General features: G+C 30.0%; 1 protein-coding gene across 2 annotated transcripts in view; it reads left to right on the top strand.

The window, feature by feature from the left end:
- LOC107436632 (para-nitrobenzyl esterase-like) overlaps window positions 1-23,674 on the top strand; it is a 298,185-nt gene that overhangs the window by 212,276 nt on the left and 62,235 nt on the right. The window contains exons 4-6 of one of the 2 annotated variants that reach the window (XM_043043999.2): window positions 1,507-1,651; window positions 12,194-12,406; window positions 17,178-17,462. In XM_043043999.2, the coding sequence (XP_042899933.1) occupies window positions 1,507-1,651; window positions 12,194-12,406; window positions 17,178-17,462 (643 nt within the window). The remainder of the gene's footprint in view (window positions 1-1,506; window positions 1,652-12,193; window positions 12,407-17,177; window positions 17,463-23,674) is intronic. The other variant, XM_043044000.2, reaches the window with a different exon arrangement.

Below are 23,674 nucleotides of genomic sequence, written 5' to 3'. Positions count from 1 at the left end.
TGGAAGCGCGTTTTAAAAAAATAAAAAAATAAATACGTGGTTTCAATTAAATTTAGGAATAATAATTTAGTGACGTAGTCTGTCTATGCTACCACGTTTATGTTGTCATTGAGTTCCCCTGAAAAAACTCCTTTTTTTAATGAGAACTTTAAACTATCAAATATAATTAAAATTAATTAAAAAAATTTTTTATTAAAAATTTATTAATTAAAAAATTATTAATTAATAAAGTATTAATGAAAAAATTATTAATTAAAAATTATTAATTAAAACAATTTTAATTAAAAAAATATTTATTAAAAAGAAAAAATTAATACAGTTAATTATTTTTGATTAAAAGATTTGATTAAAAAATATTAATTAAAAAAATATTTGAAAAAAAATCGCCTATAGGCTGATGCTAATGCTAAATTAATTAGAAAATTTCTTTTTTTAAATGTCTCTCACGAATATATAATAGCTAAATTAAGTTTTTTAACAATTTATGTCAAAATTTATATAATTTCGCCCTTCGGTCGCTGTCCGAATTTCAAGATTTAAGGTTCTGGTGTCATAAGCGAGAGAGGCATTAACAGACACACAAACGCTTCATTTTATTACACCGACAATTCACTCATTACAAGAGTGCACAAAATAAAAAACAGACCACCCTGAATAGCTTTTTATCTAATGTTTGGATCTTCACGTTCTAGGAGTCAATCTTGATGGTTCGAGGATGTAACCATAAACGTGCTAATTATTTAGTGCAGACGATATTTTAGGTTACGAAATCATACTTTCTCTGAATAAACATACCCTTTTTTCCGACGGATTAGGACTTAATAATATTCGAAAGACTTATGAATTGAGAGATATACAATTTTGTGTTATCATTTTAGATAATTTAATTTTGAATGACGAAATACAAAATTTGAGCGGAATCGATCGAATAGTTTCGGAGAAATCATATTTTAAAAAAGTCGTATTTTTAAAATTCCATTTCTCAGGAACAATCGGACCGATTTTGATCAAACTTCACATTTTGCCATGTAAAAATGCATTCTTTAAAAGGATGTAAAAAAATAAGATTTTTTTTTGAAAAAAAGAAACATTGCTAAGCAAATGGCTGATGATGTCGTAGATGATGGTAATGATGAAGATGATGAAAAAGTTCCTCTATAACTTTATATGAAAGCGTTAGATGCTTTTGACACTATTCGTGACCATTTGCTGTTAAATTCAGCAACTCAATCCCCTCCATTATTTATTTGTATAAATATTTGGCGTCGTTAACAAATATCGTTCAGTTTACAGTCACCGTAAAAGTTATGTATCTTTTACCAAATTTCGGAGCAGTCAGCTCCACCATGGAAGTATTTCTCGGTCACACTTAACAATTTATGGTGTAATTAAAGTAAAATATTCTTTCATTTAACCAAATTTTGGGACAATGAGAAATTTTGCACCAAATACTGGTTAAGGATTTGCCGAGCTTATTTTTTTTACGGTGTATTGTTTCTTTTTCAGAAAAGTGCCAACTGACGATTCCTTCCTAAATATAGAATCCATGTCTATACCCCAAGACTTTTCAACGACGCGTGGTCAAATAGCGGTCAAAACGAGCTGCGGTCACGTGATTGGAAAGTCGGAAGAAGGTGCTTATGCTTTCAAAGTAAGACATTTTCTGTATTTTCAATCCACTTTTCAGCACTGAAAATGTATAATGTTATAAAAAATTAACTATATATAACTGTAGCTATATCAACGTAAGATCCTACAGTAATGAAAATTTGTTGAAATGGACAAAAAATAACACGAATTATGTTTAAAACTAAATATTTTTTATAGCAATATGTCGTAAACTAATTTTGAAAAGGAGTTTTGCTTTCTCTGTCAGACAGAAATTGACCATTTAATAAGATTTTTCTTCAATACACGAAGTTTAAGACGCGCAAAGGTGGTTTGATGCAAATTTTTCTGATTATCTTTCAGAACAATAATGGTCACCATATTTACCAGACTTTAATCCCGAGAGTACTTTTATAATTTTGTTCCGCCTTGGAGCAAAGAATTTTTCCTACGAATCATGGTATAAAGTATCGGCACTGTGGGTACATCACCCGCAAAATACATTTTTACCGTAAAATATTATACCATAGTTTTTACAGTAATACTTATTTAATTAAAGTGATTTAATAATTATTCGGTAATTATTACTGTAAAAGTTACGGTATATCAGATTTTTTGTTCCGAAAGTTTGATTCCGTTCCATTAAAGTTTAAAGTTAAAGTAACTCAGGATGTCGGTACTTCAAACTGTGATTTGATCTGAAATTTTTTTGAAGTGCAGAAAAAGTTGTAATACATTCACAGTAGGGCAAACGTGGTCAGTTTGAAAATATGTAAATACAATCATTTCGATTAAGCAGATCAAGTGAATTAATGCCACTTTGAATCATTAAATTTTAAAATATTGAAGTTAACAAAATGCATGAAACAGTTCAGTTGTTCAGTTTATCTTTAACATAATTTCCATTTTATAAAACGGAATCTTTTAGAATAGAGGGAAAAACTGATAAATTACCCTGTCAAGGAATAGAAAAAAGGATGGCTTTAAAGATTTCACCAATACTTTCGATGTAGCTTTTCTCTCTCTAAGTCTCTATACCGGGAATTTTTAGGGAGAAATTTTCCGTTAACTTAGTAGAAGGTTCGTCGTATTCGAAGAGGTGTTAAATTTAGTGGTAAATTGGGGAAGAATACAGTTTTGCTGATGGAGAATAAGGAAGAAAAAAAAGAGGTAAAATTTCGTGCGCAGGAAATTGCAGGTGAAGTTATCATGGGGAATTTTCTGTAGAAGATCGATGAGATTTTAATGTTTGTAGGCGGATATAAAGCAAACTGAAAAAGTAGGACTGCTGTTCTGAAATTGCGTGTCAAGTTTATAAGTTGAAAACATCTTTCATGAGATAACAGTTTTACGTTCTGGTAGTGTAATATGCTACGATTTATGAAAGATATTTTCTGGTTTAAAACAGTAATTTCTTAAAAAAGTTATGATGTTTAGAACCCGGGTTAGAGTTCAGCTCGATATAAGTATGGAGAAAAATATTCTGGTAAAACTTCCGTGCTGTATGGTAATGACGTTTTTGCAAAAAAAAAAGAAGAAACATAACTTTGGTTAATAAAACCAAAATAAACGGTTTTTAAACAATTCATTAAGTAATTTTTCCATTCCTATGGTAGCGATTTACTGAAAATTCAGGATTTCAAAAATGTAGTCAGATTTTCCACACCATTCAGTAAAAAATAGAAAACTGCAAAGTAAATTTAAACGAATAAATGTTTTTATGCCATGCTTTACAGTGTCATGATAGAATAACCAAATTTTAAAAAAATTTTGTCACATATTATAACACCATACTTAATTGTTAATTTCACCAAAATCATTACTCAGGGGCCTCGATAAAAAATTTTGTACTTTTTGGGGTTTCTATAGCCCCAGAAATACGATAAATTTTATCATGTTCTAGTAGTTTTTACCATACTTTTTTTCTCAGTGAACTAATTCATATTTTATCCTTCTATTAATAATAATAAAATTAAGATTACTAAAATAACACTAATAGTAGAAGACGTAGTTTTCACGTAGTCACTAATGAGTCACTAATTGAAAATATAAATCATTCTTTCTTTTTCTAAAATGAAGGAATAAGATTACTAAATGAATAAATCTCCATTATACACAGATTTTTAATTGATTTATTAACTAAAAGAATAATTAATATCCATGAATTCCAGTTTTTTTTAGTAAGAGCTGTTCTGGAATTAATTAATTTCCATTTATTACTGGGATTTTAGATCATACTATCCAAGAATTGTGAAGTTTCATCAGTAGAAATAATAACTCAATAGAAATTTGATTTCGCAGACAAGTGCCTCCAATATGATGCGACGATTACCATTTGTGTAGCATATTTGATGAGAATTCGGGCACTTACGTATTGATTACACCACGTGATTTCTATATCAATATTATCAACCCACGCACTGAATTTGAAATGCATTTTACTGTATTGACTGTTTGATTATAAACTGTAACTTATACTGCTAAGCATTAATTTTAATCATGATTCTAAAATGGATTTAAAAGTAACTGCAAATTCAAATGCACTTGTGATACTTAAGATTTGTTATGAATTTAAGAACATATGTTAATTTTTAATTTTATTAATAAATTGCCCTATGTTTTAGCTCGGTAAGTAAAACACACGGTAGAAGTTTTATTATTCATATGTATATAATAATATATATATATTCATATAAATTATGTGTTACTAATAATATAAATCACTTTTGGGNTGGTTATTTCAGTTTCCGTTTTTAAAAGCGCTATATGTTGAGCCACCTCACCATGTGACATTCTTAGCCGCAATGATTGGTCGATTTTCTAGCGTTGCCATTCGGGGAGTTGTAAGGAGGCTTTTTCTTATCGCCATGTAAGAGAAATATATATATAGATATTTCAAACTTGGTCATTTCTTACAGTTTTCGCTTATTAGCTTTTTAAATATGAAGAACTCTAAGAATTTCGAAAAGAATCAAGAGTTTAGACAATAATTGAGAAACATTTCCTGAATGAAAAGTTTTTCTCATCTCGGAATATTCTAAGATAACCTTCTGCGCTTAGTTTGAGTGTCATGAAAAGTTTAGTGTGAGTTTTAAAATGAAGAAACATAGATCAAACGTTTTTTCTCTATCACATTAAAAATTTTTTAAAAAGTTTTACAATTAAGTACTTACAACTTGAGAAGAAGAATACAATATGTCTAACCGCGGGATTTAGATCAGAATAAATTGTGTACCTGTAAGCGACGTCACGCGTTTGTGTTGAACCTTATTCGCTTCTGAATCGATAAATGCCACGATTTACCGACGATGACGTCGTTTGCAGGTATTCAATTGTTGATATGTGGCTTAAGTTGACTTTTAACTTTAGTTTATAATCGAGGAGAACTTTTAGCGCATGCCGCTACCTGAAAGTGTTACACCTTTGCAGTTTCTATGTGAGAGTAAATCAGAAGAAAAATCGTAATTTTATTGATTTCTTAAAAATATTTCTCAAAGCAATTTTTGTCCTGAATTGTTAAAAAAATTTGCACAAAAATTTAAGTAAGGTTTGTTTTCGGAATCAACTTGATAATATTGTTAAAATTAACAATAGAGCAGGGTAAAATTTTATAATTTCATCATATTATCTTAGAGCATTTAGTGAAAATCGATTTATTTGGTTTAACATACTTTTCTATTTTATACTATTTTGGTAATAAGAACTATAATTTTTGAAAATCAGAACGGAGCAGTTATCACATAAACGTAAAAATTATCCAATGAATGATTTAACCCTTTGACCCTTAATTTTAATGAAACATACTTTTGATACTTTTTTCAGTATTTTGTATTAATTTAGAACAAAATAAACAAAGAAAATACTAAAATAATTTATGGTTAGGAAATCCAGAATGAAACATTGGTGTCTCTTTATGTGTTAATAAAATAATCTAATCACGGTTCATTATTTTTAATTATCTGAAAGAAACAGTTATTCATCATTGAAATTTCTTTAATTTACTAAATCACTTATTGATAAATTTTTGAATATAAATGAAAAAAAAAGTTTCTCTTAAAATATTTGTTTCGGATTTTATATTTCACCATAAATATAATTCTATCAATCTTACAGATTTTTTTAGACTGTTGTTCTATAATTAAAAATACCAATATTTAATTTTGCTCCTAATTAGAGAGTGATAAAAAAAAGGGACGCTAGTGTCTCATCTTTGTTAAAGGGCTATAGTATATTTTGATTTTTATTACCAGAATTATGTTTTCTTTCCTCCAGAAATAGCATTTTCAAACAGTACTGTAATTTTACTAGATTTTTTTTCCTTATAGAGGGACATATTGTAAAAAAAAAAAGATTAAATATGTTTCTCTCCCCTACAGAAGTATGGACAATCGAGTTTAAAATCAAATAATAAGGTTAATCTACAATGTAACGGAATTTCTCCTCAGTTATTTGTATCTTTCTGTATTGTCATCAGACGCATATGATAATCATTTTTATACTAATTAGAGCGGGGTGAATTTTTAAAATCAAATTTCCATTTGTTTATTTAATAAATCTGCAAGATTTTGAAAGATAGCAACGATGGATTTTACTCGATTATTGATCTCATGAATATATCTCATATTACAGCAACTGGCCTCAAAACGCGTGAGGTATAGCTCAGCTATTAAAATAAAATGAAATAACTCACAAAACTGAAAAAAAACTCTGTAAGTACTCAACTATAAAGAGGTACAGTGGTTAAGTTCAGTGATTACATCAGCACATATAGGGTTGAAGTTCGTCCAATGCTAGTTGCTTGAAGCCCACTCACCTTCCATTTAATTGCCCAGAAATTATCGAGCAAGTAAAAATGGCCAATATGCAGCTGTTTTATAACCGGTGTTGAACAACTGACCCAATTTTGAGTTTGCTATTATCAATATTCATCCCCGTAGTCTTGTAATTTTGAATCCAATCCACAAGCGAAGAAAACTCCTGGATCAAGCATTAGAAGAAAAAAAACTAAACTTTATCGAAGGAACTAGCCCACATTTGTTTTGCTTGAAGAGGAAAACCACGAAAATCTCCTATGGTTAGCCTGACGGCAGGGAGACTCTAAGCCATGATCCGTCATCCATTGAGGATATTCTACGTCAACACTGTGGTCGTTGCGATCGTTGAGCAGCATTCGTTTCAACCAGCCACGTTTGAGATTCGAGCCTGGTTCAACTCATTGGGAGTCGGGTGCTTTACCCCCTGAGCCTCTGCAGATCATGGGCAGTTACTGACCATGTAGACCAGTCATGTCAAAAATACGGCCTGCGATCACAATGTGTCACAGAGAGAAGAATCATGTTTTTTAGAGCTTTTGGACTTCACTCGATTCCTCTACGGAAGTTTTAAAATGTGCAAACTACATTTATAAGTAATTTCAAGGGCAGCGCGGGCCTAGACAAGCGAGAGAGATAGACAGCAACGCCTTTTCTTAGCAACAAGCGGAATCTTCCACGCGCTTCGAGTCTGTGCATGTATTCAGTATGCATTCTGTGCATGCTTGGTAGCACCTATTTATGCGAGCAGATGTTTTCCGTCATGAAAATAAATAAGAACAAACATCGCACAAGACTTACGAATGAACATCTCCAATCAATTCTTAAAATAATTACAACAAATATGAAACAGGACATCAATGAGCTTGTCAAAAACAAGAGAAGTCAGGTATTTGGATCCTCGAGCTCAAAATAATTACCCTCTTTTATAACTTTAATATTATTTTTAACAACCGTATATCATATACTACATAATTAAATAAATAAAATGTTATAATAATTCAGTACATTTTTCTTATTTGAGCCTGGCCCGCCTACACATTCTAAATTTAATATATGGCCCTATGGAAAATTGAGTTTGACACCTCTGATATAGACCTAATGATGCTGTATATTGAGAAATATTAATTAAACCTCCATGGCTTCTTCTCAGAAAACTGCATGTTGTAATTTTCTTATTTGTTTATTACTTATTTATTTATTTATTTGCATAATCGCAAAATTCACTACATTTTTATCAAAATTTTCAAATGCTTTATGGCAAAATTAATTTATTGAACAAATATGCATATCTATGAAAGTAAAAAGCACGCAATATGAACTGATGCAGCTTACTAACAAAAATAAAAGGGATAATTTTCAAGAATAAATACTTGCATGATGAGTTGTAGTTCAAAAAGGCATTATTTAAAAAGTCGACCACCTTTTTTTTATTACTTTAATTTTTCCACATAAATTAGTTTCTGCAAGTTTTGCATCGACACAAATGACGTTATTCAGAAAATTTTCTTGGATCGTGGTCTTTCAAAAACTCTTGCGCAACTAATTAATAAACTTTCTAAAATTTCTATCCCAAACCCAGCTTTTTTTTAAAAGATATTTTAGTGAGAAACAGCTGTCTCCATAAAAGCAACGTGTAGGTTCATAACTCTTCTTCTAAAGCTGCTATATTTGTACAAAAAATAACTATTCAAATTATTAATTATAATGAAGTATTTTGTTCAATGAAGCTGCATTTTATGACATAATTTTTTTTGTACCTCTAGAATAAAGAAAACTGTTATTTAGAACACAAATACAAATTACAAATACTGTCATGTCTTTGGACTTCGTAAAATACAGTATCAAAAAGCAATTAATAAGAAAACTTGATAAATGAAACACCTCCTATTATTTTTTTAATGGATAAAGTAACAATATTTAGTGTTTGGAAAATAAATCATAAGTATTAATCAATAAACGTGAAGAGTTATTTTCTTGCTTGGATTTAAAATTATTACTCTGATCGAAATATTACACGCATATTTTAATTGGTTTACAAATTGTTGAATGGACATAAAAGTCATAATATTATAGATATAAGGAATCTAATGTCTCAGTAATAGAGAAAAAATTCTGGAATTTTCTATCATATAAGAAGGCCTTGCCTAATTCATAATATGCATTACTATTAATGAAACACTATATATTTAGGTTCTAGCAGGTTTCCAATATAATTATTAACAAATTAGGTGCAAAATATTTCAGAAATTGTTTGTTTAAGGAACAAAAAATAATAATGAATTGGTATTTACTCAAATAGTACTTGACGTTTTTCGCATATTAATGTTAAATTAATGTAAAACGTATAATGTTAATAATATAATGTACAATGTAATGCATAATGTTAAATTAATGTTCGTATATTAATGTAATGCAAGATATGCGATACTATACATTACCTTCCATATTCGTCATGCAATTTTTTAAAGTAATTCTGTTCAAAGCACTATTTAGCTAAATGATTTGAAAAACAACAAATGTGGTAAACCTTGGCATTATAATAACAACCATTTATTTGTAATGTTTTGACAGTGAAAAGCAAGCAAATGAAATAAAAATATTGAATAAATAAATAAAAATATTGAATAAATGAATAATAATGTTAAAATAACTTATTTTATGAGACAAGCTTCTTGAGAGAAAGAGACTTGACAAAAATATTATTAAATTTAGATGGATTTAAGAAACAGAATTAGAAAATGGGAAAAAAATATGAATAAAATAANAAATAAATAATAATGTTAAAATAATTTATTTTATGAGACAAGCTTCTTGAGAGAAAGAGACTTGACAAAAATATTATTAAATTTAGATGGATTTAAGAAACAGAATTAGAAAATGGGAAAAAAATATGAATAAAATAAAATGATTTGCTAAATAAAAGATTTCTGAAATAAAATAATTATCTATTTGTTTTAAATTCGATACTTAAAAATACGCATAATTTTATTTGTTTTTTGAATGGAAGCCATAACAAATAAATAAAAAATAAAAATGCAAATAATACCGTATGAAAATGAAAAGAAAATTTTCAAAAACATTTTTAATCCAGGATGTTTTAAAAACATAAAAAGTATATTGACTTTTCGATATGAAAACATTTGGAAGTTTTAATATTTACTATTAAAAATATTTTAACTTTTTCAATTATAAGGTATTTTGTATTTTAGAACAGATTTTGCATCAAAAAATACAACATTGTTTCTTCAGCATTTTTTAAAATAATAACCGTGATTGTATATCAATAGATACTAAAGGTGTATAAAATTCACTTTCAATTAATTTCAGTGACAGTTTAGGAATATTTTGAAATATTTCGCTAAACGCTATTAGATTTTAGGGGTTCTTGTTCCAAAATCACTAAAAAATTAGTGAACAGAATGTTATTTTTAGAAAAAAGGAGTATGAATAAAGTACGAAAGAAAATATAAGAAAAAGAAAAAAGAAATGAATAAGGAGAAATTGAACGAAAATATAAGAATGTGTTTTATTGGGAAATATACTTGGCTAGTTTGGAAAGCATCACTTGTTTTATAAAAAGTTAAGCGACATAGCTTATTTTTCTAATTTATTGTAGCTGTTGGAGCACTTGAAAAAATAGGGTAGAGAATTTGAGACACCCTGTACATTTAACATATGCAGCCATTTATCTACATATAGACACCATCGTAAATATATTTTAAAATCAACTCAAAATTTTATTTTGCTAATTGCGCTTAAGTGCAATAGCATCATGTTTCTTAAAAAAATAATTATTTTCTTTTTCGTCATTACATTACTAATTATGTTCATTCAGCAAAATTTAATTCTAGCTAGTATGGCATCTTTTTTATAAAAGTAATATGACTTCAACCAACTTTCTTATTATAGATAAGACATTAAGACTTATAAATCACTCTTATGAAAAAATATATATATAAATATTTCTTTCTTTCTTTTCATAATTATAAAAGTAAACAGTGCAAACTTTCTTAAGAAGTATATACTTTTCTTATGTATTGGAAGAAACATTTCTCATATCATTAAACCATAGATAAATATTCTAAAATTGAAAAGTTGTCATAAATTAGCAAACATATTTGAATTATTAGAAAAATCACCGCTTTATTCTATGGGAATTTTACTTTACATATTAAAATTTTGAATCTATCCAACTGAAATTATTTTAGAATACTTTACCACGATGATGGGACATTATGAAAATATTCAAAGCAAGCTTCAATTTTTTGGCAACATCTATTCTGAAGCAATATAGTTAGAAGAGAACCATTAAAAAGAGAGTTTTCGGTCAAAGCATCGTCAGTTGCATGCTTGTATATAATTTTAAGAAAACTTTTTCAAAACTTTTAAACTATATATTTATGATAAAGAGTAATAGTTTGTTATTTATAAGTAAATACATAAACTTTGCATTGAATTTGTTCGAGTTTCCGTGTTGTTGACTCGAAGAAAAAGTATTCATGAAGTTTTGAAGAAGAAATTGCATGGTTCACGTGTTTAGAAGGAAGGATGTTGTAGATTTTTACAAACTTGCTTTACCATTCGAATTGAGGAAGATAACTATTAGTTAGATAACAATAAATAAATTTAAATGGGAATTCCTAGTTGTAGAAGAAAAAGAATAAATACGAAGCTTGGTTGATACATCCTTGCTTAAGAATTGAAACCTGTTAAAAACAATGCAATACATTTCCACTTGAGTTCAAAATGTAAGATATGTGTGGATGCTTATGTTAATTCAAAAATATGTATTTGAATAAATAATTCCCAGAAACTGAAGCGGTAAGATATTACTTGATCAAAAATTTCCTTAAGTTCAAAAATATACATTGAACCGGTTTTTGTATAATATGTGTAATTTGTCTAAGTTAAGTCATCATACATCAATAATTACATACATCATATATCACTAATACATCTATAGTTGAGGGAGAAATAGTTTTTTTAGTCAAAACTTTCCATGCTCTTACGTTCATCACTTAAGGCTGTTTTTCGTAGGTTCCGTCGTAATATGAAATGATGCTGTTTTGCGAATATGCTATTTTTATAACTGCTGTGAGTTTGCAACTGTTGCTCTTCACAGTTAGGTCAAGTTAAGCCTATCCAAAGCCAGCGCTGTCTACGCTTATTTTGAAAATGGCGCAGAACGTCGATATGGAGAAAAGCCACAGTTTTGTGAAAATGAAAAGCGTTTGTGGTCTAATTTTTTACGAGTATAATATTTTAAAACTTACTCCAATGTTGCATTACCTGGACTCATAAAACTTAGCAAAAACTGAGAATACGGCAGTGATTTTGATAATTTTCATCTAGATGGAAAAATGGCGCCAAATTGGCGTTTTTTTAAAAAAATTTAATACCTTTTTAAGTATTTAAGTTATTTGTCTGTTTTAAATCCCGGATAATTAATTCTTCAAGTCAAATTATAAATATAGTTTAAAATAATCTCATTGCTTCTAGTGTGAGGCTCTTAAACTATGTTTTTTCTTATTTTCCTTGATGACAGAGCTTCGAAATATAGTTTTAACAAATAATATGATTCGAAGCCGAACTGAGTTTCTAAGAGTGTATTGTGCGAAATCCGGTTACACAGTTTGAATAATTTAATACAGGTAAAGTATCAATGCACCTATACCTGAGAAAAAATGTCTCTTAATCGAAACTTTCAATACCCAACTCTTACTTTGCAGGTAAAATATTCTATTATTTATATTGATTTTCTATATTTTTAGGGCATCGCATACGCCTCACCACCCGTAGGACCCCTGAGGTGGAGAAAACCAGTGCCTTTGTGGGTGGACAGCACCTGGTGTGAAGAGCACAACACCCAAGAAGCGTTCCATTTTGGTACGGAATGCTTCCAACTAAATCCTTACACAAAAAATTTCGAAGGAAGCGAAGACTGTCTTTTTCTTAATGTGTGGACGCCCTCTCTAGACACGTCGGTCAGTTCTATTTTTATTTTAAATAAAAAAGTTTGTTCAATAAATAATATTTTATTTAATTCCGTTGAGTTATTTATAATTTAACGGAAACTGTAAATTATTTATTTATTTTTTTCATGTCCCACTAAATCAGTTATCAAATTTTTATTAAATTAAACTGATTAGATTACAATATTTTAATAAATATAAATAACTCAGTTATTGATAGTGTATTGAAGAGAACTACATCACTTATTGAAATTTTATTGAATTTTACTGTTTTAGTCATAATATTTAATTAATTCAAACTAATTCAGTTATAAGTATCAAATTATAGCCATATACGATATCTAATTATAACCATAAATTTCTTTATTTGTTTACTTTTTTTCAGTTCAACTAAATTAGTTATCAAATATTTATTAAATTAAACTGATTATGTTATAATATCTTAGTCAATATAAATAACTCAGTTATTAATAGTGTATTCAATAGAACTTCACCACTTATTGAAATTTTATAGAATTTTACTGTTTCAATCATAATACTTAATTAATTCAAACTAATTCAGTTATAAGTATCTAATTATAGCCATATTACACACGCTATATTAACTAGATATTTTGATTGTGTTTAATTGAAAGGTATCTTAAAGTATTTAAACATACGGTTAAAGAGAAATATTATAATAGTCTTATTTTAAAGAAAAAAATATTACTCATGACAACTAATTTACTTGCCTTTTAAAACTGTGTAATTTAAAATATGAAAAACTTAAAGACAATGACAATAACCACATTTACAAATTCTTAATAAAAGCAGTTCTGATAATATACAAATAAATAAACACACTCCGATTTCGATGTAAGGATTTAGATGTTTCTATCTACCCAATGGAAATTCTGGGCACTTGTAAAGTACCTATCTGGAAATAAGACGAAGAGCTAGTCGTGCAAACGTAATCATTGAAAAAACACTGGATTATCAATTTATTGTTCCATGTTCATGCGTTTTTTTTTTACATTTATTTAATTAAGTTATTTATTAATTTTGTTTCATGATGCATATTAATTTTCATTAATATTCAATGCATTTTAAATCTATTATTAGAATATTGTTGTACTGTTTTTAATTCCTTTTAATATCGATGAAATATGTATTTGAGAGAAAAACATAAAGATGTAAATATATTTTGTCATTTACAATTTTTTATTTATTACTTTTTTCTACTAATGTGATTTACATTCTCTGATATCTTCGCTTTTTTTGTTTTAGAAAATCATCCAAAATGCCTTTTTCCGTTTTATCGGTTAACACGAAAAGGTTTTTGCATTCCTTCTGTTCGTCTTAATAAGGTTTATTTGTATGTAGTTTTAAAAGTTATGAATACGTAATTCAATACATATTTGTTAAATACTGTTAAAAATTATCATTCTGAAAAAATACTAACGTTTTTAATAAAATTAAAATGTATGCATTTTATTCTTTAATTTTAAAGTTTATAAATAATAAGTATGAAATTAATATTTATTAATTAATATATTCTTCATTTCCTTTCTTTATCTCCTACATAATTTCTTATAACTTCACATAACCTTACGTCTAGGTAAACATCAAAAGGAGATTAAAAAGTAGATATAACTCAAGACGTCCAGCAGCAAACCGCCTCCTGATTAATGTTTGCTCTTTTTGAACAATCTGCTCTCTCCTGTATTACCGCGAGGATTTTAATTAAAAAAACTAAAAAAACTAACTGTACGTTCCAGTTCTGAGTTAATAAGAGTCACTTTTAAAAGAAAGAAACTAGCCATTTCACTGGAAAAAATTTTCATCTCAGTTTGAAATATACAGTAACAACCTTAATATGCATTCGGAAAAGGAAAACGCGAAAAACGGAAAGAAAAATTTAATGCGTATAAAATTAAAGTAAGAATATCATTCAGCGGAAAAGAAATTTTTTGAAGAAAAAAAATGAAATGAAAAAGTCATTTTCGTCGGAAAATGAGAATGCAGGAGAAGAAACGAGATTCGTCTTACTAGGGAAAAATCTTTTATGTCACATCCTTTTTCCCCTTGATGCTTACACTTATTACGTTTTTTTCACACGTACGTAGGGGAGAGTTTAGGAAAATGTAATGAATGAATATCGTGCTCTTCTTTGTAAGTATATTTGATGGAGATTGCCTACTGACACGGGCCCTTTTGTTAAGATTAACTGAAGAAAGTTACTTTCCGGACTTTAAAATGATAGTCATTTGACAGTTATTGAGATAAAGATAGAAGTTGCTCACTGTACTAAAGGTAGATAAAGGCGAGTAATCAGTGACGAAATGCACAATCTTAACAATAAAATGATATTACACGATAAACTTGAATTTGAAATCACAGTAATTTATTTTAATTCGCAGAATTACTGTAGGAGACTCCGTAATTATCGACGTTAATACATATACGTATTTTAGAATCTTTGACAAAAATGAAGTTAAAATTGTATGAAATTTGGAGATCAAAACACAGTAATCAAAACTGGACAAAATACTACAGAGAAAGGTGGAATTAAATTTTGATCTATTGATTTGAAAGTATGAATGAACAAAAACGAACAAACTACAACAAGAAAAACGAACAGTGAAAGTACAAAATGAAGTCAAATTAATTTTAAATTTGATAAGAAAATCAATAATAATAATAATAATAATTTTAAACAAAAATAATTTGTAAATTCTTTTTCATTATCGGTTTTTAATTTAGAAAAAAATGCTTACTTAAAAGAATATTAACCAAAACAAATAAGCAAATAAATAATATTTTTGTGTAACAAAATAAGATTTTAATATCAGTATTTTAATAACTGAGAGCGAATCGTAGATGCTGATCGTAGCGAACATAGTTCTGGAATTTAGAAGTCTGGAATTTAGTTAATCAAATCGTTGATTTAGAATTTGTAAATAGAAAAATTTCTAAGGAGTGCACCACACACAACACGCAGCAGATTATAACGCAATTTCTGCACTTATATTAATTAATATACACACATAAATTCAAATTTGAAGAAAACATGTTATATTTTGATTGAAAATTTATTTATATTTTTCGTTTCATATTTCACTTAGAAATAATAGAACAATTTTTTTCTGGCTTAGTTAAATAAATTACCATAAAAACATATTTTGTCGTTGACATGATGCAGTCCAATTTAATTCTTAACTAGTGAAAGTCTACAACAGGCTAAGAGTAATTTTCAAATATTTTTCTTGTGAACTGTTACGTGAGGGACATTGCGTAATTTTCCGAGTCCCCCACGCAATAAATTAATAACAGGTTTAAGAAATAATTGCGTGAATCATATGATATCACTAAAATACAGCAAAATTATTTCATGTAATTCACTGAATTTATCTATTTATTCTGACAATTGCCTATTTATACTTCAAAAAGAAGAAGAACTCACTTCTGATCTATGAGTAATTAGTTTCTTTATGTTCGATGTAGCTTCGTGCCTGTCTTTTTGTTAAGTAAGAAATATATAGTGAAAGAATTGAAATCCTTGTGAAAGAAAACAGAGCGTGTCACTTAAGCAAAAGATGATACTTGACTTATTCGAAATAGAATGAAAAGAACAGCTGCCAACGTAAACAAATGCCACGTTTCAACAGCCAATCATGGTCGCGATACCCACACTACGTCACTTGCAAATATCCTATTAGGGTGTTTATAAAGACAAGGGAATTTTGCTTAAAATTGAATTGTTGCCAATTTTTGGCCCTGGACGACACAGAAAAACGCAAAGCATCACTCAGTAATCACGATGCTTGTAAGTGATTCATTGAGTAAGCAATTCATTTCTGAAGTTATTCATTGCGTTAGCTTGTTGCTATGATCTAAAAACTGCAAATGCGCTGGAGAATATCCAGCACGTGACTTCGGAATCAGTCCCTAACTCGACTTAGTCTAGAATTTCGCATTCCGTTTTTTACCCAAAATTATAAAGAGCTTTGAATTCTAGTTTTTGAGATTAACTATCGCAGTATTTACCTAACTAATTTAGTACTTAATCTAACTAATTTAGGACTTAATTTAGTACTTAGTACTTAATTTAGTACTTTAGTGTGGTGCCCAATTGCCTTTCCAAAAGCACGCAGTGATGCAATCCTAACGCATTTCACATTTTTAGTACTCGTGCTTCCGCTGTGTTTTTCTAAAATTACCGCAAGATTCAAAACTATATTTTAAAGTTTTTTAACCTTTTCTTCAATTCAAAATATATGCATGATCGACTGCTGAATTTTGATAGTCAGACCGTGATATTTTTACTAAGCTAAAAATGTTTTGCTGTACATTAATGTACTGTACGGTAATAACATTTCTGTTAAAATAAACAAGCAATATACGATTTTTAAACCATTCATTTAGTAATTTTTCCTTTCATATAATACCGGTTTCCCAAAAATTCTGGCTTTTAAACTTAGAGTTTTTTTGTACCGCATATTTAAAAAAATACAAAACTGAAAAGTAAATTTTATCGAAAAAATGATTTTTATGCTATGGTCTAAAGTATTATGATAAAACTACCAAAATTTACCACATTTACCATAGATCAATGCACAAGCACTTCAGTAAAAAAACGACCCTTTTTGGTGTTTCTATAGAGTCTGAAACATGGTAAACTTTACAATATTCCGATAATTTTTTCCATACTTTTTTCCTCAGTGATTATAATCGTTTTCCCGTTTTTTACTTTGACGAAAGAGAACTGGATAAAAAATAAAATATTTGTTTAATTTTTTTTCAGCAGAAAGGCGGATTAGATGTGATGGTTTGGATTCACGGAGGGTTTCTCCAGTTCGGCAACGGCAATCAAGCGGGATTAAGTCCATCGGCAAAGCTTGCCAAAAAGATGAACATGGTGTTTGTTTCCATGAATTACAGACTCTACACCCTCGGATTCATGGCTCTGGAGCTACTGTCGGACAACATATTAACTGATTCTAAAGGAAATTATGGTCTATGGGATCAACTTTGTGCCCTCCAGTGGATTAAAGACAACATCAGGAATTTTGGAGGAGATCCAAGAAAGGTAATAGTACAATGTTTCACAGTGGAGCTACCTTAATAACTCAAATACTTGAAGAATTTAATTGAGCTTGGAAACATATAACGATGAGCAATATTTTCAAATAATTTAAGAAAGTTATTTAAGAGCGTTTTAGGGGGAAATGTCTCACTTTCCGGGTAGGACATGTTTCTGCTAAAATAAGGGTACCTTAACTTAAGTCTCCCAAAGCACCTATGATTTTTAAAGAACTTTTTACAGAGGACGCTTCAGTTACGGAACTTCTCAATTAGCATATTTGAGGTCACCCCCTCAAACCATTAAGGTTGAGTCCTAGAACGCGAGGATACGATTATTAGATTAAAAGCTATTCAGAGTGGTCTTTTTTTTTTGGCCTGCTGTACAAATTATTGAATGCATCATGTCATCATCATATGTAGTTGGTACAATTTAGAAGCAACTTGTTAATTTCAAATACTGAATAGGGCGGTTTTCAAGCTAATTAAACTGTATTACAGCCAAACTGACGAGAAGTGGCTAAGATTATTGCTCAGTTTTCGGACTAATTTTCGTAGATAACCTCAATCACAATTCGTGAAGGAATCGAGAAAAAAAACGAAACAATTTCTATAAACTGGTGGTTCAGGGGATAGAGCTTTCACCTTTCAATGAGATACCCCGGGTTCAAATCCCAGCGAGGGCTGGCTAATAAAAATTCCGCATCCGGCTCACACAGACCACTGTGCTGACGTAAAATATTCTCAGTGGTAGACGGATCATGGGTTAGAGTCCACTTGCCGTCAGGTTAACCATGGGAGGTTTTCGTACTTTTCCTCTCCATGTAACGCAAATGCGGATTAGTTCCCTCAAAAAGTCCTCCAAGAAAGCAAAATTTCTCCCAATACTTGATACAGGAGTTTCCTTGTCTTCTGGATTGCGTTCAACATTACAAGACTGGGACGATAAGATTTGTAGTCGTAAACCCAAAATTGGGTCGGCTGTTCGACGACCAGTATAAAATAAAATAAATAAATGAGATTTAATACTTAATAATGAGACGTATTTTCCTTATTCCTAGCAAGGAAAATGTGATGAAAATCTCAAAGTGATGAGCCTTCCAGTTAATCATGTTATGATCTAGTAATTGTACTGTGTGATCGATTGATCGATTTGTCCTAGTACCTTCTATGTTGAAAACTTCAACCGAAATAATTTCCTCAGTTTCAAAAATTAAAAAGTTGGTCGTGGCTCCTAAAAGTCACGCAGGAATGTGAATAATGTTCCAATAACAATATTGGCTTATAATGCCGTTACTATCACTGGAACAGTTTTAAAATTTGATATCATATTTCTTATTATATCTTTAAGCAATTGTTTTAAGTTACACGAGGGTCTACTTATTCACTTAATAATAAATATCTAATATTTTTGAGGTTGGTACGATTTAGAAGGTGATACGAATAAGGCATCCTGTATTCTAAGCCGTATCACTTGCAGATTTTGCAAAAACGAATAATTTTCAATTCTTTCTGCACAAATATTATCACCAGAAAATTAACACAAGTAGCTGAATAATTGTGTTTTGTTATTAAAATATTTCAAGTATAATTTTCAGTAATTTGTGACAGATAAAAATTTAAATATGAAGAGTACACTATAAGAAATTCAGCATCAAATTTCGGTAAAAAGGTTTTTTCTCCGTAAACTCCATTTTTACCGGACTAAAAACTCTGATGTACCATAATTTGTACAGTAATCACTACCCGAAAAATCAGTGAATCACGCTAATAAAATAAACATTACTATAAAAATTACGGTATAATATTTTAAATGGATTTCGGATGAGCACCTTAAGCCACGGTACTTTATACTGTAATTTTTTACAGTACTGTACGATTTTAGCAACTTTCGTCACGTACAAATCTAGAAAATTCGTAAGGTAACCTATAAAGAAACATTAAAAAAGAACTAGAAAAATTGCACAACTTAACCACTTTTTCAACTTAATAATTCCTTTAACTATTGATAAAATTATCTTCGACAGGTATAACCATTATTTTAGCTAAATGATTATTTCTAAGAATTCTGTAACTATTGTTTTATAGAAACTTAAAAAAAGAAGCTAGACTTTTTTTTAAATGTTAGATTCATGTTAGAAAAAGTTTTATTTGTTAAAGCTCTTTAAGTAAATGGGCAAACATTCCCAAATAGCATGAGAAAATTCAAAGATTATCAGTGTTTTCAATTTCCACGCCCTGTTGTTGGTAGAACAAAAAGAAAGCCATCATTGTTTTGATTTAAAAGCTCTCAGCAGCTTGTGTTGAATGGTAAAACTCAAACAAAAAAAATATTCTTAAGAAAAAAAAATCTGGTATCCATAAAACTAAAATCCTTTATGCAAACACATGGCGCGAAACTTTATCTTCGTTGGCCATTTTCTCTGTCTCAAAAAAAAAAGTGATATGGCCTTTCCTCAGGTTAAAGTAATAATGGTAGTTTCTTCCACATTGAATTCATTTCTGAATACAATAACAGTTCTTTCTCTTTAAGACAGACCCTCACGACAGTCCTATTTGGCGAAGAAAATATTATTTCTTTAAATCCCAAGTGTTTCAACTTCTCTTTTTCATTTCACTGTGTGTAGCGCTTAAAAAAAGGGATAGAAGCTGGAAAAACAATTCCGGGCCCTTAAGATTGGGAATGGTCGCTGTCTTACAAACTGCCTTTGGGAACAATAACGTCTCTTATGAAAAACGAATAAGAAATTCGGGACTCTTACACGTAAACATATAAATAATCATTTAGGTCTAATGCCCGGGCACAGTGGATAAAAGAGGGAAGATGGTATAAATATATGCGACTACTTTCTAAGATTGTTTTTTGTTTTTTGTTTTCAAGAAGATAAATATAAATACTGATTCGACGGCTGTGTGGGAATGATTTTCTTTGAAATGTTGTAAAATTTATTGAATATTTGTAAATGTTTTTGTTTTCGTCTGAGTACCAACTGTCTAAAACTGCTTTCGAAAAGATAATTGGCTAAGAGAAATGGATCACTTTATATCAGCCAATCTGTTGATCGCGGAAAATAAAGCAAAGAGTGATTAATGCTCCCATTTTGGATTAATGCTCAGTATAAGGAGGAAACAATGGTCGAAAAAACTACATTATTTTTGTAATTTACTACTACTACTTTGTTGCAAATATAGTTAACTACAACTTTTGTTAAAATGTAGTGACTGGAAACAACTTTGGATTTAGTTGCTTCAGCACTACTTCAAGGATGCAAACTTAATTTACACCTATGTTCAAAATGGTTTTGAATAAGAAATTGGCTTATATTAAGTATAAGGGAATAATTAAGAAATATTTATTCGTGTCTACAGGAGCCAGTTTGTTATTCAAAAACATTTTTTTTCCTCAGAATTTGTTCAGTTAACCTTCAACTTTTCATGCCTTTCAGCGAATATTTAATATGAGATTTTCAAAATCATCAAACACTTGCAATTTAGTTAATTAAAGCTCTTTTATTTCCTCTAAGAAATTAAGTACATCGAAAATACGTTCCCTACCTTTGAAATAACATCAATGTTTTCCGAGTGTGCACTCGCATGTGAATGTGTGACCAAAATGATTAATTATCTATTTTTAGTAATGGCTAGTTTAAATATTAGTTTTACGTGATTTCAAATACGTAATTTCTATTAGCGCTCAGCTGCAGCCACCGTGTCATATTCATTGATTGATGACCACCGCGAAGCGCCACCAAATTTGAAAAATTAGTTGCGTCAGAACCGTGCTTCATTTTTAAACCAATCTTAATAGTAGTTTCCAGGAATAGCTACAAACCAGGGCTCGAAAAAACTCAGAAATTTTACCCGTCCCCGAGGACTGCTTGTCCAACAATGTACCCGTCCTCCTTTGGAACTAACCCGTCGCTTCTAAATAAATAAAAATATAATTTTCTCTTATTTATTACAAACATTTATATAAATTGCACAATGAATTAGTAGTTACTAGGATTACAAATACTAGGATTACATTATACAGTAATAAAAGAAATACTAGGTTACTAATAGTAAAACCTAGTATTTCTATTATGAAATAATTTATTTCTTTGATGAAATAATTTAAATAACAAAGGTTAAGTTATCTGTCAATTATCATGTCAATTTATCCGATGGTACTGCGTTTTTTAAATGAATCAAATATGGCGTTTGCCAGTTCCACAATCAAGCCAATGATTTACAGAGGTTTCTGCACAGAAATCTGAAAGAGGTTTTCCATTTAGGTATATGTTCATAAATGCGTTTAACGCTTCTTGCCTAAGACCAGTAAGCAATGTGTTTTTTTATAAGTTCATAGCTGAAAAGCCCCTTTCAACCGCTGCAGTATTCCCAGACAGAGAAAACATAAATTCCACCATGCGCAGTATGTTGCTGTATTTCGAGATTAGAGGATCATTTCAGAAGTGAGGCGCTAGACTCTTGTAAGATAGCAAAAATTGAAAATGTATCACGAACATTAACGGGAAAATAGCCGTCCGCGCGAACGCTGGATTCGAGAAATTTGTTGTCCGCGGGGAATTTTTAACCGCCGAGGACAGGCGGACGGGCTGTTTTTCGAGCCCTGCTACAAACTATTGCTTTTTTTCGTATTGCAATACTACTCCTTACACTCCTTTTTTTTTTAAAAAAAAAAAGGTTCACACTACACTACAAAGTACGAAAAAAAAGTAGCGACTATAGTAGTTTCATTGCTTGTAGTGGGCTACTTCCGACCAATGGGATGAAGCTATTGTACTTCCAACATCGTGAAATAAAAAATAATAATTCCGAGTGCATTATGATTTATTTATTTATTTATTTTATTAGCACGTCACGTAACTTTATTTCTCTATTTAATCTCTAACGTTGCACTGAAAACTCCGGTATTTGTTTTTAAAACCTACATAAATTGGCAACCTATTAGTCATCCATAATATACCCCTTCGTTGGGCACTTTTGAGTAATAATTTAAATAGTAATAAATAAGCAGTTATGCGTTTAGTATTTCTGTAGAGTCCTTCTGTTAGGTTGTCAGTAATAATTTAAGTAGCGTTGAATTGTAAATAATGCTTGCAGAATTTGTTAAGATTTATATTTTCTTAGTTTGTCATTGATAATAATTTCAGATAGTCTTAAGTAATAGTTTAAATAGCCTTGAATAGTTAGTTAGACGCAACTTACTTATTTAGAAGGAATTCGTATTTTTCTAGAAACGCAAATCTTTGCTACGAATTAATTAATTATACATAGTTTTGATCTTTTTTGAAAATTATTAAAGAAATTTGAAACATTAACGGTACCAAGGTGCCGCATACTGCCATACCAATTATTGGGGACGGAGCTTTCCTTTTTTGAGATAGAGCAGAAGTGATAGCATGCGTGAGGAAGTTGTAAGTCAAGTAATGGAGCATTGGGGTGAATTTTCTACATTATTTCACGGCAGAGATATATTTTATTTTTTTATAACCATCGTTGAACAGAAGACCTAAGTTTTTTACGACTTCTAATGTTTAACTCAGTAACCTTTTAATAGTGAACCCAATCTAGAAGACGAGGGAATTCCTGGATCAAATATTGGGAGACATTTGTCTTCATGGAAGACTTTTTGATATAACTAACCAGCATTTGCGTTACATGGAGAAGAAAACCATGAAAGCCTCCCATGGGTAGCCTAACGGCGAGGGCACTCTAACCCATTATTCGTCTACCACTGAGATTATTTTATGTCAGCTCTGTGGTTGGTGCTATCCGGATTCGGAAGCCTTAACAACCAGCCATCGCTGGGATTCAAACCCGGTACACATTATTGGAAGGCGAATCCTCTATCCCCTGAGCTATCACGGCTTCACGACAGATATAGATATAATTTCCTCACTTCTCATGCCTTCTATGCTAAACATTTTTTGAACTCATAGTTATGGTGGTTTGTTCAAAGTGGTTCTGCGCTGGCAAAGCCATGATCAACGACTAGTAGGCTTAAAAATTAACCTATTCGTAAGAACCTATTACCCCAATACCAATAACATTAGATTAGGAATCTTCTACAAAAATACTTGTAGTACATATAACATACGTGTAGTACTGTAATTTATTAATTAAGCATCCCTGGTGCCATTCACTGTCTGGAGATCTTTTCGAATGAACTACCAAAACAGAACATTACCAACACTTTCGGAAAAACACTAAGAA

The sequence above is a fragment of the Parasteatoda tepidariorum genome, chromosome 2, assembly GCF_043381705.1.
Source record: "Parasteatoda tepidariorum isolate YZ-2023 chromosome 2, CAS_Ptep_4.0, whole genome shotgun sequence".
Classification (NCBI taxonomy): Eukaryota; Metazoa; Arthropoda; class Arachnida; order Araneae; family Theridiidae; genus Parasteatoda; species Parasteatoda tepidariorum.
Note: the sequence above shows the minus strand (reverse complement) of the source record. Positions and strands in the feature narration are given on the sequence as shown.